The sequence below is a fragment of the Lupinus angustifolius genome, chromosome LG12 (genome assembly GCF_001865875.1).
Source record: "Lupinus angustifolius cultivar Tanjil chromosome LG12, LupAngTanjil_v1.0, whole genome shotgun sequence".
NCBI lineage: Eukaryota > Viridiplantae > Streptophyta > Magnoliopsida > Fabales > Fabaceae > Lupinus > Lupinus angustifolius.
The window spans coordinates 1541741-1557573 of record NC_032020.1 but is presented as its reverse complement, the minus strand read 5'-3'; the positions used below and the strand labels follow the sequence as shown (position 1 = coordinate 1557573).

The following is a 15833-nucleotide window of genomic DNA, read 5'->3' as shown; positions in this document are numbered from 1 at the left end:
AAAGCTATTAACTATAACCACAGGGAAACACATTTAATGGAACTAACCTTGTCAGTAGCAGCTTGTTCAATGACTGCACAACCAAGATCAAGATTATCATTGGTGACAAGTTGCACAGCTTGTTCCAAAATTTCATTTCCAATACTTAAATTCTGAAGTGAAGTCCTCAGCTGACTTGATATTGAAGCTCGCAGAGGTTCCTGGAAGAAACGGAGATACAATAAGTAGAAGAATATAAAACAATGTGGAACCTAAAAAGCATAATTATAAACAAACAGGGTAAATTATTAGACATGTTTCTGAGCTTTACTTTGCATGTAACATGAGCTAAACTCCCAGCCAGACTAGCAACCATCAAGTGTGCAGCATTTAATATTCGAGTCTCGTCTGATTCCATGGAATAATCCTGCAATTGCATTAACAAAAATTAGAATTAAGCCAGAGATTTTGAGTACAAACTTTTGCTGTTTACGTAGCTAAATAAAACAAGAGTTTGACATCCATATCTATATAGTATGTAAGGACAAGAATGAAGAAGAGATTTGTTAGCCTCCAGCTAACATATTTCCACCTCACTCACCAAATGCGCTATAAATAGAAAGATATAGCAACACAGATGGGAAAAAATCTAAGACATGTCCACCGTAGCAAAATGCTCTAATTAAGAATCATGAGATAAGAGCAAAATCTAGATAGTACATTAATCTGAGTCAAGCAGTTAAATAAAATAAAATAAAATATCTGAGCACATGCATGTGTACATAGAGATACAAACCACTGAAAGAGGAATGGGAAATGTACCTATTACAACACAAAAGGTGACATTTTATTACATTGTCAAAGGAAACAGTATGTAAAATATAAACAGGGTTCAATGTCAAGCACTTCAATGTAGGACTATCAAACAAAACCAACATAAACTACTACCTAAAGTCACTACAGAACATCAAGCAGAAAAACCTTACCCGAACAAAACTATCCATACTTTCAGATTTCATCCAAAAAACATAAGCTGACAAATAATAGCAAAATGGATTACACACTCAAACGAAGAGCAAAGTGCTCCTTTGTCATGTGATTACACAGAACTATTCAAAAACTCTAAACAATCAAGCTAACAACAAATGGATTTGCTAAATCAAGTAGTCAGGACTTAGAAGTAAGGCTTCAGTGAAATGTCAACCTTTAAAACAAGCTCCTTTGTTGTCTGTGTTGCTATGGAAACACTACGCTGAACAATACTAGACACAATCTCTTTGATAGCTCTATCCATTGCAATGGGTACGGCTCTGTAATAAATGAATAAAATTAGTCTGTCGCATAGATTCACACAAAAAATCATTATATAGCTAAAGCACCATACCTCTGAAAATGCATTTGCAACCCAAAACTACTGAGCTTTGGATTGATAATAACATGAGTCCCGATATTAGGTATCTGAGTTGGGATCTATAAACACAAGAAGCATTTCATTAATAATGTTTAAAATAGTACCTCCATTAAGGTAAGCATTGTCCAAAAAAGGAGGAAAACAAATTTTAGGTCCCACACCTGGCTAAGGGAAAAGGGTGCTGGGGTAGGAGTTGCTTGTAATAGTCCTTGGGCAGAGGGAAGTTGATCAGACAAGCCCAGAGGTGTTACCTTCTCCTCTTCCATCAATGTTCCCGTAGAAATATGAAGAGGACCAGCATACTAATCCACCAAGAAAAGTTAAGGAAATAGTTTATAGATTAAGAAAGACAGGTAAACACACCCCCAAAAATCGTAAGAACAAACCTGAGATAACATATGTGGATGACCCCCAGTATTAGATGGATTCTTAACCTCAAGCGGCAAGTCCACTTGATTTACTGGAGGTACAAGGCCAGATTTTATATCAGAAATCATTTGTGCTTGAGATGCTCCTACATCTTTATTAGAGAAATCAGGATTTCCTTCAATTTCTCTCTTACGATCCTTCAGAAGAGAAGTTGGGGTCACATCCTTCAAATCTACGCTTAAATTTTTGAATAAAACCTGTATAGCACGAGGATTGGAATATGTAGGCGAAAGAGAACCTTTACATTGACAATTTAAAAGCCAGCAAGGAAAAAAGAGAACTGACCTCTATGTCAAATTTGAGGTTCATTTTCAAGTTCGGCATTGAATAAATCTCAGCAAGCAATCCCAAAATGCCCATTGTCCAAGGATTAGGGGGTTGATAAGCAAGACTGTTATGGCATGGTTCAAGGATCTACACCATGGGATTGAATGATTATATAGCACAAGATTGATGATAACTGTAATTTTATCACAGTCATAAATTATACCTTTGAAGTAAATGGAATAACAGCAATCATCAGTCCCTTCTCATATGCCTGCAAACATGGGAAACAGTGGTAAGAAAATTGTTGATGGAAACACCATAAAAAGGGCGACCTAGTGCATGAGCCTCCCACCTAGTGGGGTCTGGGGATGGTAGATATAAGCAGCATTACCCTTGTAAGTGAAGATGTTGTTTCCAGTGTTGATTGAAACACCAACAGCTTCTAAACATATTCATAAATTACCTCTATAATCAAAGATTTTGGGTCTATTTCTCGAGCCCTCAGTACTTGATTCCGTCCAATAGTTAACTTTCCTAGCCAGCTCCCCAGATTTTTAAGCAAAGAGCGCTCTTCAGAACTTGACTTTATAAGCTCCGATCCTAAAAGAACCTGAAGAGTACACAAGCAGACAAGTATTACTTCAAATCTTAACACATTTTAACATCAAACAATCAGGGAAAAGAAACAAGGATTAAACCTTGCAATTTTCATATGTTGCCTTGACAATCTCTTTGTTCAAAGCCTTTGAATTAACTATATCCAGGAATTTCAGGTACAAGTCATGGAAATTAGGCTCAATGCTCGCTCTGCAATCAAGTTAAGTTCCAATCAGTATAAGAGAAGCTAAACAAAATACAAATACCATAAGAAAACTGCTGAAATTATCTGGTTTAGATATGGAAGGGGAAAAGGAATTATCAAAATAGTAAGTTTTAGTGATAATATTGTGAATGATGATGTGATAATATTGTGAATGATGATGTGATAATATTGTGATACAAAAGACATGATACTAACCCAATTTATACTAATACTAGATTCCTAATTGAATAAGGAGACAAATCATAAAAGATAAAATAAAGTGATCTTAATCCTAAGAGATCTTGTAAGATATAATCATTACTAATGATATATTCTCTCTATATCTAAGTATCATATATATATACTCTACAATATAATTTAAGATATTACAAGATACTTTCTTATATTCTAATAAAAACTATACTTTATCTTTATGCATTCTAGTATGTGCAGGCATACCCATTCTCTTCACAGTATATCCATGAACATATATCTACAAGATGTGATTTTGAGTAGGCTAACCTTTTCATAACCATATACTGCGCAAACCATGGATAGTACTGCTCCTTCAAAATTTCGGTGAACTCTTTTGCTTTAGTTTCAAGATTAGCAATCGAAATATTATTAATTATAAATGATATCTTGTCTTGAACTTCTGATCCTGGAGCCTGTTAACAGCAAAGAAAAAGGATTAACTAATGCATAGAGAAAGAAAAAAGATTTAGACTTGCATTGTATAAGAAAGTAAAGAGAAATCACTGAAATGAATGTGAATATAAGCAGTTGAACGAAATCCAAAGTTTAAGAAAGCATGTGATTATACAACACTTCTTGTGAATATAAACAGCTGAATGAATTTAAAACCAAAAGTCAAAAAGCATCTAATATATCAACTTCTTCTAAAAGGCTAAAGTACCTCAATGGGAGTTTCTCTTTTCTCAGCGGCAGCAACCAAAGTTTCAATGTTCAAGGCAGATCCAAACCCTACATCAGACAGGCAGATCAAAGGAACACAAGTTCACAAAACGAAATCAAAAAGAAAATATTTATGCTAATCGGAGGAAGTCATTCACGACAGAAATATACTTGTAGAAGGAGCTCCACGGGAAGGACGGACAAAACCAGATGAAGCTAGCATTGAAGATGAACTGAATGTGCTGTGTAACTGCAACGATAGCAACAAAATAAATCCACACAATCAGTAACGATAACAATAGCAATACCAAAGACTACCAACACAAAAACAAACCTTTCACATCATGCTCAATAAACAAGATAAAAGTATATTACCTTATTGGTATTAGAAGCATCAAGAGGTGTAACAACCGAAGATTGCCCAGCAGAAGATAAGAGTGATTTTACATCGGTAGATGAACCAAATCCAACAGAAGCTCTGTAACGATCATCCAGGGGAATGTCACGTCTCTGTTGAAGCTGCAGAGACATATGTTGCTGTCCAGCTTGTATGATGCTAGATGCATTGGGCTGGCAAAAGGACAAAGCATATACAAAAAGATTACTTCAAACAGAAAAGTAGGCAGAACTACCAAAATGACATTTCCTTTTTTCTTTTCTCTTCTATAGAAATATACAATAAGATCATATTGCACCACCATACATAATTTCAAAAGTTCAAAATAACAACCTTATGCATCTCTGTAAGATTGTTGCTTGAACTTATGTTCTCTTTTCAATTTGGTCATGTAACCTTTTTCTCTTTCATTTTGGTCCTACCCAGCAGTTTTTACTCACAACTTTTCTTAATTCTCCACCAAAATTATTAACTTTAGGTCATCGAGTTCAGAATGAAAAGACCTACAAAATGCTTCTATCATTTTTATGAAATTGTACCATTATAAATGAAATTTAAGCTATAAAAACAATGGGGGGAACTTTTAGGACCAACTTGAAACAGAATATAGAAAGATATTTGGGAATAAAAAAACTTATAGGACGGACGTACTTGAAAACAGAAAACTTGGAACGGAAATTTAGTAGTTTTCCCCAAAATAAAATAGAAAACAAATTCTTAAATCAGAGCTATATGGTAGGAACAGGGTGAAGAAAAAAACTAATAAAAGAGGGGAAATATATTTTATTTTTACCTCTACATGCCCTAATGTAGCTGGTGCTGAATTATGGCTACTAATACCAGAAGCATGGCTCATCCCATCTACATCTACATGACCAGTTGAAATCCTGACAAGAGCCTGTTCAATGAAACCAACTATCTCTGAATGTGTACTGCGTAAATGGGAAATTTGTAGAATGTGATTGCAATACTGTGGCCACTCAGTAAGACGATCCACAAACTGCTCCAATGCCAGACTTCCAAACATAAACATCTGTAACATACAAAGGACTGTGAGTTTAGACATCATACATAAGTTTAAAGAAATCCACTACCACTCCAAAACACAACACTAACTTTTGAATCTGCAGGCTTGCGTAACGCGTCAAGAACATAACGAAGAGCAATCCCCAGCGAAAGATGAGTTACAAGTTGATGCTTGATCACAGAACCTGATACACATTAAAAAAAATGTAAAGAAACAATGTGGAACCATAGACCAAAGAACAAGCATATAGTCCAAAATTCTGCATGCTAAAGTTTAGCTAGCTAAAGCAAGGATTGTGCATACTTAAACACATTGTCACCCATATGCAATTGTGCATGTAATATGTCATCTCAATTCAATTTAGGCCATGTAACAGTTGCAATTGTGTTTAATGTTCAATAAGAACCTCAATAAATTAGTTACTCAACAGGATAGGCAAGTCCACTAGGCATGCTATAAAAGCTCCACTTGGTTCATTTCGACACAGATATCAAGCTCTGGTTTGCACTATTAATATATGACTTACATTTCCTACAATTATTATAATCCAAGTAGTTGATCCTAAATCACGGAGCAGAGCAGGCGACCCTGAAAACGCTCTAGCGGGATGACCGCTATTGGGGGATGTTTAGGGAAACAGTATAACTCATTTATGCTATATACATAATGGTCAAAAATGGAATATATATACAAAATCGAAGTCATACTCATAATTACTTATAACTAACATTGTAACCTAATATAACTCAAATAAGTTTAAGCCTCTAAAGCTTGAAAGTAAGTAGGTTTTTTAGAAGAAAGGTGAAGAAAAACACGAACAGATGAAATGAAAGCCTCTAAGGTAAAGAAGAAGAACCCCGAATCAGAAGAGACTAGGATTTTAAAAAATAGAATATCACTAGATATTTTTAACTTCATAGTGAAAGATATATAGTAGTAGCTCTACAAAAAACAAAAAACACTGCATAGAAATAAAAAATGCGCTGTGGAAGAACATATTTATCATATCCTTTTGCCCCCAGTTAAAACAAAAGAACAAAACTCACCACGTACTTCAAAACACACCACAGAAGGACGTCTAAAGTTTGAAAAAAAAATAAGGCATTTAAATGACAATCCCAGAGCCCTAGGATATGTCAAGAATAGTGGACTTTTGCTCTGGGTAACGACAACAGACCCGATTTCCAATCCTGGAATGATGTTAGGGTGTCTAGAGAGAGAGAGAGCAGCTAAAGAGGGAGGACAAAACAAGGTTTTCACCTTGTCATCCCGGATGAATCAAGCCACAAAAACCGTGATTGTGAGCTACAACGCAGAAACATGGCATGCCAGAAGAAAGTGTGGCACAGACCTCTTTACCATTTCGTCATTCCACTATCACCCGCTATAGTGGCACAAATAAACTACTTAGAGAATAATATATTAATTTGAATGAGTTTATCTTAATTTAGGTAAAATAAAAATGACCAATTAAATAACATGAGTCACTAGTAGCAGTTCACTCATGACCTCAAACTCCATCATATCGAATTACCTTTACTTTTCGGGAAAAATGTTCAGATTTATATCAAGCTCGAGGTTGATACCAAGGTCAAAGAGGTTTAGCCCAAGCTTGAATTTAGTTATTTTATTTCCTACTCAAGCACAACTGAGTTCAAACTTTTGCAAGCAAAATACATTGTTCAAAACCATAATTTCCACATAATGCAATTTATCAACCAAGCTCTGACATTGCCTATTGAAGACTAGCACCAAATATCAAGATGGTGGTGATCATGAGATCAAAGCACAGGTAATAGATTTGAGTTAAATCTCATCTTCTGCAATGCAAAAAGCAAAACATACCAAAGAGAACAGCAGCAATTTTGAGTTGCCTTTCAGGATACTTCTGAAAAAATCGATACTCCTCAAACAAATTAGCGATCATGCATTCGAAAATGGATTTCTCCCTGTAAATTCACAGCAATATTGTGAGGATGTTATTAGTTAACCATGAACAACAGAATAGCTACTTAAATTAGAACCAAATTACATCAAAGAGATCTGTTATTCATCCCTCACATTTTCCTAAATAAGGACAAATTCTTGCAGAATTTCCATTGAAGTTTCCTTTAAACTAACAACAAATTTAGACATAGTTAACACAAAAAGAATCACTTAATAAAAATCAATACCAAATATTTTTATGAAAGATATTAGAGGACCAAAGAATATGCACTTCATCTTTTTATGAAAAATATAGTACTACAGTTGTACAGATTAGAGGATTAGAGGTAACATGCCATTGACAGATTTTTGAAACAAAGTCCAAGATAATACATACTCTATCTAGAAACTTCACTGGTAACTTCAAGGATTATGAGGGAATTATAAATAGAGTGAGTAAGCATTACAAATCCTTGATACAGTGGTTTCTACTAGTTTTTGTTTTGGATTAGTCAGAATCAGAACTAAAAAACGTTAACAGTGTCTAACATGTTATGTATAGTATTGATTCAACAAATGCGAAGCTTTATAACACATTACCTCTTTACTGAAGATTCCTTGAATCGGGAAAGCATATGCACCATCTCATTCATGCTTAGCGAATCAGAAAACATTTGATGGAAGTAGGAGTTTGCTTCGGCTTCGATGTCATCCGCATATCCATCACAAGCAGATGAATCAGTAGTCCCACCATTTTGCAGCCTTGGATTAGAATCTACGATAGAAATATGCAACCTCTCCAGCTCCTCAGAAAGTTGTGTGGACGTAACCAAGTTGGTATGAGATTTAAGAACCTGCGGTTTTATGTGGTCAGATTATGTAATATAAGTGAAAATCAGACGGCCAGAATAAGCAGACATAACAATCAAATGACTCAAGTAGAACCTTCAAGAAGGTAGCAGTAGTCTCAGCATACAGATTCAGAAAAGCTCCAGACTGGTGAAAAGATTTGCCAGATAGGTCTTGTGATCCAGTAAGATGTACATCCTTTAAAAACTTAAGGCACTCCTGAAAAGTAATCCAAAATATGTAAGACAGTTTTCCTTCTGCTACATTAAGTTCAGCAGAGTAAAGCTAAAAATGCAAAAAACTATACTGTCGGTGTCTTCATAAATCAGAAATCAAGGAATGCGGGAAGGCAATGATACCTCAAAGAAGAAATCTTTGTATGTAGTTAAATTGTTATCCAACCACTTCTCAAGGTCAAGATATTCTTTTCTACCAGCAACAGCTGCTAACCTAATACCATAGTAGGAGGGAATAATTTCCACCACAGATGATAGAATCTGTAAAACAAATAAGAACAAATAGTTAAACATGCAAGCGACAATAACAAAGTCGAGAAAATGGAATTCAAAAGGACGAGTTTGAAGGGCATGTCACAAAGGTGACTATCGGTTTCGAACTTCGAAGAAAGTAAGAGTTGGCTATTTAAAAATAATAATAATAGAAGATTAAAATCATCATAGGTGACAGCCAACTCTATCCATCAGTAAAATGAACATGAGAACTACCTTTAGTTCCTGGCAGATGTCCACAATTCTTGTAACGTTGTCTAAGTCATCGTTTTGAGAATCCATAACCCCTCGCAAAACCAGATTGGGATTAACATGCCAAAGGTGTAGAATCATCCCACTGCCATCGGTACTTTTTAATATCATGGGAAAAACAGTCAGACATATTTCATGCTGGAAGAGGCTATAAGCAGTCTGCAAAAAGAAATACAAGATTCATAAGGATAAATGAATAAAAGATATTATGCAACACCAACAAATATGGATCCATTAAATTTTACATTGATATGTGCCATCCCAAGAAGCAAGACTTCGGGGCACTGTTTCAGGGGATACTCAAAAATCGGTCGAACAGAATTGGCATGACCCCTCTCAGCTAGCTGGCAAAGGACGTCCAAAAGGTCAAGACATGTCCATGCATGGTTAGAATGTCCAGTTTGAAGCTTAGAACCATTAACTGCATCGATATATGCCTGCATAGTTATTTGTTATGGTCAAAATTAGGAGATGGGAACTTGAAAAGTGAACACTTCTGGTGGTGTAAACAGAGCACCGTACCAGTTGTCTTGCAGAGTGGGCAAAGGTGAACACTTCTGGTGGTGCAGATACAGCATATTTGAGGAAAGATAATTGACCCTCAGTGTTCTCCCATACAGACCCACAGATGGCACGGAGAGGAAACGGCTCCTGCTAGGTCAATTTCAAAACAGTGAGAACTTTACAGCATAGAGTTCCCATGTTGATCAATTATGCACCAGGGCAGCATATTTACATTTCTAATATTTATACCTTGCAGGCATGATTATATACAGACATGAGAAAAGAGAATGCTTCTTCACTAGGAAGCAAAAACCCTTCATGATCAAGTTTTTCAATAACCCGTATCCAATTGGTCTGAGGTGCCTGTAACATAAAGCACACAACAAAAGAAACCATTTACTTCATTATTCAAAACCCAATACTGAAATAAAAGTTTCTTAGAAGAACGAATTTTAATTCTATTGAAGAAAACACACAAGCTGATTGATTGTATCTATCAAGACGTCAATATTCCAAGAGTTCAATGGTGGCAACTCAGACAAGTTGTTGTAGCCAAGGGCTGCGCCGAAAGTTAAGAATGTGCTCTGGTTGTCCTCCAGCCCAGCATGGGTACGAGCAATAGAACCAAGTAATTTAGAGAGGTTGCTTACACAAAAAGAATCACTTAATAAAAATCAATACCAAATATTTTTATGAAAGATATTAGAGGACCAAAGAATATGCACTTCATCTTTTTATGAAAAATATAGTACTACAGTTGTACAGATTAGAGGATTAGAGGTAACATGCCATTGACAGATTTTTGAAACAAAGTCCAAGATAATACATACTCTATCTAGAAACTTCACTGGTAACTTCAAGGATTATGAGGGAATTATAAATAGAGTGAGTAAGCATTACAAATCCTTGATACAGTGGTTTCTACTAGTTTTTGTTTTGGATTAGTCAGAATCAGAACTAAAAAACGTTAACAGTGTCTAACATGTTATGTATAGTATTGATTCAACAAATGCGAAGCTTTATAACACATTACCTCTTTACTGAAGATTCCTTGAATCGGGAAAGCATATGCACCATCTCATTCATGCTTAGCGAATCAGAAAACATTTGATGGAAGTAGGAGTTTGCTTCGGCTTCGATGTCATCCGCATATCCATCACAAGCAGATGAATCAGTAGTCCCACCATTTTGCAGCCTTGGATTAGAATCTACGATAGAAATATGCAACCTCTCCAGCTCCTCAGAAAGTTGTGTGGACGTAACCAAGTTGGTATGAGATTTAAGAACCTGCGGTTTTATGTGGTCAGATTATGTAATATAAGTGAAAATCAGACGGCCAGAATAAGCAGACATAACAATCAAATGACTCAAGTAGAACCTTCAAGAAGGTAGCAGTAGTCTCAGCATACAGATTCAGAAAAGCTCCAGACTGGTGAAAAGATTTGCCAGATAGGTCTTGTGATCCAGTAAGATGTACATCCTTTAAAAACTTAAGGCACTCCTGAAAAGTAATCCAAAATATGTAAGACAGTTTTCCTTCTGCTACATTAAGTTCAGCAGAGTAAAGCTAAAAATGCAAAAAACTATACTGTCGGTGTCTTCATAAATCAGAAATCAAGGAATGCGGGAAGGCAATGATACCTCAAAGAAGAAATCTTTGTATGTAGTTAAATTGTTATCCAACCACTTCTCAAGGTCAAGATATTCTTTTCTACCAGCAACAGCTGCTAACCTAATACCATAGTAGGAGGGAATAATTTCCACCACAGATGATAGAATCTGTAAAACAAATAAGAACAAATAGTTAAACATGCAAGCGACAATAACAAAGTCGAGAAAATGGAATTCAAAAGGACGAGTTTGAAGGGCATGTCACAAAGGTGACTATCGGTTTCGAACTTCGAAGAAAGTAAGAGTTGGCTATTTAAAAATAATAATAATAGAAGATTAAAATCATCATAGGTGACAGCCAACTCTATCCATCAGTAAAATGAACATGAGAACTACCTTTAGTTCCTGGCAGATGTCCACAATTCTTGTAACGTTGTCTAAGTCATCGTTTTGAGAATCCATAACCCCTCGCAAAACCAGATTGGGATTAACATGCCAAAGGTGTAGAATCATCCCACTGCCATCGGTACTTTTTAATATCATGGGAAAAACAGTCAGACATATTTCATGCTGGAAGAGGCTATAAGCAGTCTGCAAAAAGAAATACAAGATTCATAAGGATAAATGAATAAAAGATATTATGCAACACCAACAAATATGGATCCATTAAATTTTACATTGATATGTGCCATCCCAAGAAGCAAGACTTCGGGGCACTGTTTCAGGGGATACTCAAAAATCGGTCGAACAGAATTGGCATGACCCCTCTCAGCTAGCTGGCAAAGGACGTCCAAAAGGTCAAGACATGTCCATGCATGGTTAGAATGTCCAGTTTGAAGCTTAGAACCATTAACTGCATCGATATATGCCTGCATAGTTATTTGTTATGGTCAAAATTAGGAGATGGGAACTTGAAAAGTGAACACTTCTGGTGGTGTAAACAGAGCACCGTACCAGTTGTCTTGCAGAGTGGGCAAAGGTGAACACTTCTGGTGGTGCAGATACAGCATATTTGAGGAAAGATAATTGACCCTCAGTGTTCTCCCATACAGACCCACAGATGGCACGGAGAGGAAACGGCTCCTGCTAGGTCAATTTCAAAACAGTGAGAACTTTACAGCATAGAGTTCCCATGTTGATCAATTATGCACCAGGGCAGCATATTTACATTTCTAATATTTATACCTTGCAGGCATGATTATATACAGACATGAGAAAAGAGAATGCTTCTTCACTAGGAAGCAAAAACCCTTCATGATCAAGTTTTTCAATAACCCGTATCCAATTGGTCTGAGGTGCCTGTAACATAAAGCACACAACAAAAGAAACCATTTACTTCATTATTCAAAACCCAATACTGAAATAAAAGTTTCTTAGAAGAACGAATTTTAATTCTATTGAAGAAAACACACAAGCTGATTGATTGTATCTATCAAGACGTCAATATTCCAAGAGTTCAATGGTGGCAACTCAGACAAGTTGTTGTAGCCAAGGGCTGCGCCGAAAGTTAAGAATGTGCTCTGGTTGTCCTCCAGCCCAGCATGGGTACGAGCAATAGAACCAAGTAATTTAGAGAGGTTGCTTTCAGTTAAAGGTGTGAAGAGCGAAAAGATTTCCTTGCACTGTGAGACATCAACTGTACATCCATAGCCTAATTCATTCACAATCTCTCCCATGTTCATTTCCTTCTCGATGTCGGCCAAAATAGCATCAAAATCATTATCTCCACTCGCATGGAACAGCTCCATATTCCTGTAAAAAAAAACAAGCTACTAAGCAGGCATTTCATTAATACACCAGTAACAGTTATAGCAACATCACAATCTAATGCTTGTATGATAATTGATATGAAACAAACATACAATCGAAATGGTCTGGACATCGCTTTTATGTTACGCACATATTAAATTCAATTAACCATCAAAAGAGTTCATGCTAACCACTTCTTTCAGTGGTTAAATCAAATAGTAATGAGTTGTTGAATTTCATTTATAGAGTGATAAATTGTGAACCTAATCGTCTTCCAGAATCACCATAAGATAAGAATAACTAGATAAGTTGCCACCTTAAAAACTCAGCCTCGCGCATCTCATCAGGAAGCAATGGATTCAAAACAAAAGACGGTGTGTCCTTGAACTGCACCAGCGATAATATCTGCATAAAGGAATCTACATACTTGGAAAGACCCTCAGACTGCTTGAGGAACATGATAATATCATGAATTAGCTCATAGCAATTCAAAGAACCAGGATTGGCACACAATTTCTCAATCTGAGCTATGCAAAAGCTCTTGCCTGCAAAGAAGCAAGATTTAGGTTAAATATATAATATCAATATATGAGGAGGGATCAGTTCATACCATGGATAAACTACACCAATTACTCCTGATATTAATCATTGATATAAACTAGATATCAGTACAAACTATTTGAGTAAATAAAATCATGTGATTTGTTTTTGTCCATTTTGCCTCTTCATTCAACCTGGTGCTTGGTCTGCTATGCTTCATAATTTCATTCCATTGATGCATTTTGCATACCCGTCTAAAAAATAATATCATTGCATCTCATTTATGGAAGATGAATTTACTCTGCTTTATTCTCATGGGTTATGTTTAAATCAATGAAAGACTCTATTATTCAGCATAAACAATCTCACTTTGCTATTGGTCAAAGTTTTGATCTTTCATATACTTAATGCTTTTGATAGTTTAAGATATACAGTTCCAATTTGGTGTACCTGTAGTCTTTGAATTAATGTGGAAATTGCAACAAAAAACACATGTTATACAGCGGTAGCAAAAACAAGAGAAAGTGATGCAAATGGGTCAAGTGGAAAGAAAGAGGGAGGGGAATAGGTGGGTGAGTGTTGATTTCGGATGTTATGCCACTGATGTATTGTTAGGTTCAACAAATAAAGAGGTGAAAGGGACAAGGTTTAAGAAGAGAAATAATCAGAGGAGGAAGCCTATGACTGTGAAAACAAGAACAGTGCAATTATATCAAGTCATGTGATATGTTTAAGAAGATTATGGGTACCGTCAGATTTATTATATATCAGTGCTTAATAATGGGTGTAAATGATGTAATTTGTTCAAGGCATACACCAATCCCTCTTAATACATACATATATAATATTAATAATGATAATGATAGCAAAGCGGAACTTTTAAAAAAATCGATAATACAGAAAAGGACATGAAACTGTGACTCTGACAGATATCAACACTATATGATAGGTGTCTGTAGGAAAAAAAATTAAGCAGAACTGACACTAGAAATTAACTTCATAATTACCGCAAAGCTTGGCATCGGGGTTTTCAGAATCAGATAAAGAAAGACTGATGGCAATTTTTTCCATTAAAGACAACTCCAATCCATTACAAAAACTTTCTAAAAAGCTTTCATTGATTTCCACATTCTTCACAGACTCAGAAAAAACTGCATTGAAGTTAGGTTTGTCCAAGAGGTACTTGACAACATCGACAAGAATTCTCTCGGGCTGAATGTCTTTCATATCTCTTCTGGCAAAGTTGAAATGATCCAAGCATGTTTGAAGCAGCAAAATGCTCCCAACAGTGCCAAATTCAGTGAACTGTCAATGGAAGATAATGTATGTCAAGAACAATTCCAGACGGATAAACAAATACAGAGTAGACAAAAACAAAAGCAGAGGATAAACAAAGACACATAGTACATGAAGCTTGCAAAAAACAATAGCAAAAGAGTCACATTGCTAACTACCTAGAAGAATAATAAAACTTTAGAATATCATCAAGCAAGAGAATCATTAAGCAACTATCGAACATTGTCAATGACAGTCTATGCTCCTCGGTTATTCAAGAACACGCACCGCACTTTCTACCCGATAGAAAACTCATCAGTCATCCATTCCATTCCACAATTAATACAACTTCAAAGGGTAGCAAGTAATAACCCAGTTTGATAATTATAAAAAAACGTTTATTTGGAAAAATAAGACAACATAAACCTTAAAACACATAAATGAACCATAAAAACTACTTTCAACTCAGAGTATCATTAGTTGCAGCACAACCAAAATTCTAAACCCTGGATCTAATTTTCCCTAATTAACAAACGCCAAACCCCAAAAAAAATCATCTAATTCTTCTTGAAACCTCACATAAAAAACTTCACCAATTACACATCATGGTCAAAGATATTAAAGCATAAATCAAATATATTAAATAAAATGTAAAAAAAAAGTAATGACAATCTAAGATGTGATAGCAACAACACAGAAGAAAATACATGGATCAAAACCCTATTTATTAATTTATTTATTTTCAACCCCAAATGAAAAAGGAAGAAACTTTACGAATCAGACATCATGTACACTAAATCAAAGCATTAAAAAACACATGGGGTATCTCAAAAATGAAAATGAAAAATGAAAAATAAATCAGATATGTGCCTGAATGAGTTGATGAAAAACAGAGTCAAAGTTGAGCTGGTTCAAGGAATTGAGCAGAAATCGAATCTGCTTCGAAGCTGTGTTGGAAAAAGTGCCCATAGTAATGGGTGAAAGGGATTCAATAACAAGAGTCATAGCAACAGAGAGAGAGAGAGAGTAGAGTAACACAAAGAAGAAGAAGAAGAAGAAGAACGGTGATGAAATATGTGAAAGAGATTTCAGAAATGAATTTGAAGAAGAATTGGGGTTCAGCTTTTTCAGTATCTGAGAAAAAAGTGCTTCTGAGTTTCTGTGACTTCTTTTCTGTGTAAACTACTTTTCACTTATAATCAGGCTTTGGGCCATTTTTCAAATGGGTTGGGTTTATCGTTTTCAGAATTTTTCACCATTTTTATTTTTATTCTACCATAATTTACTTTTAATATGCATCAATTTGAGTTCAAACATGACTTTATGAGAAAAAATTTAGGTGAAAATAGCAATGAATTGTGAATTGCATGGTTTTTTTAGGTTGTGTTTCA

General features: G+C 35.5%; 1 protein-coding gene across 4 annotated transcripts in view; it reads right to left on the bottom strand.

Moving 5' to 3' along the window:
• Window positions 1-15587, bottom strand: part of LOC109362321 (CCR4-NOT transcription complex subunit 1) — a 24206-nt gene extending 8619 nt beyond the window's left edge. The window contains exons 1-28 of one of the 4 annotated variants that reach the window (XM_019608035.1): window positions 15313-15587; window positions 14175-14472; window positions 12944-13172; window positions 12291-12630; window positions 12064-12177; window positions 11833-11961; window positions 11556-11747; window positions 11275-11469; window positions 10909-11046; window positions 10646-10768; window positions 10301-10554; window positions 7073-7176; window positions 5317-5411; window positions 4988-5233; window positions 4179-4373; window positions 3975-4053; window positions 3805-3872; window positions 3411-3556; window positions 2785-2893; window positions 2550-2696; window positions 2310-2357; window positions 2105-2233; window positions 1777-2016; window positions 1552-1692; window positions 1364-1449; window positions 1184-1289; window positions 311-406; window positions 48-200 (exon numbers count right to left, since the gene is read on the bottom strand). In XM_019608035.1, coding sequence (XP_019463580.1) covers window positions 48-200; window positions 311-406; window positions 1184-1289; window positions 1364-1449; window positions 1552-1692; window positions 1777-2016; window positions 2105-2233; window positions 2310-2357; window positions 2550-2696; window positions 2785-2893; window positions 3411-3556; window positions 3805-3872; window positions 3975-4053; window positions 4179-4373; window positions 4988-5233; window positions 5317-5411; window positions 7073-7176; window positions 10301-10554; window positions 10646-10768; window positions 10909-11046; window positions 11275-11469; window positions 11556-11747; window positions 11833-11961; window positions 12064-12177; window positions 12291-12630; window positions 12944-13172; window positions 14175-14472; window positions 15313-15447 — 4335 coding nt within the window. In that variant the 5' untranslated portion in view covers window positions 15448-15587. Of the gene's footprint in view, window positions 1-47; window positions 201-310; window positions 407-1183; window positions 1290-1363; window positions 1450-1551; window positions 1693-1776; window positions 2017-2104; window positions 2234-2309; window positions 2358-2549; window positions 2697-2784; window positions 2894-3410; window positions 3557-3804; window positions 3873-3974; window positions 4054-4178; window positions 4377-4987; window positions 5234-5316; window positions 5412-7072; window positions 7177-7753; window positions 8008-8098; window positions 8222-8361; window positions 8500-8727; window positions 8923-9008; window positions 9201-9285; window positions 9415-9516; window positions 9631-9743; window positions 9909-10300; window positions 10555-10645; window positions 10769-10908; window positions 11047-11274; window positions 11470-11555; window positions 11748-11832; window positions 11962-12063; window positions 12178-12290; window positions 12631-12943; window positions 13173-14174; window positions 14473-15312 lie in introns of those variants that run through there. The other 3 variants (XM_019608036.1, XM_019608037.1, XM_019608038.1) reach the window with 3 other exon arrangements.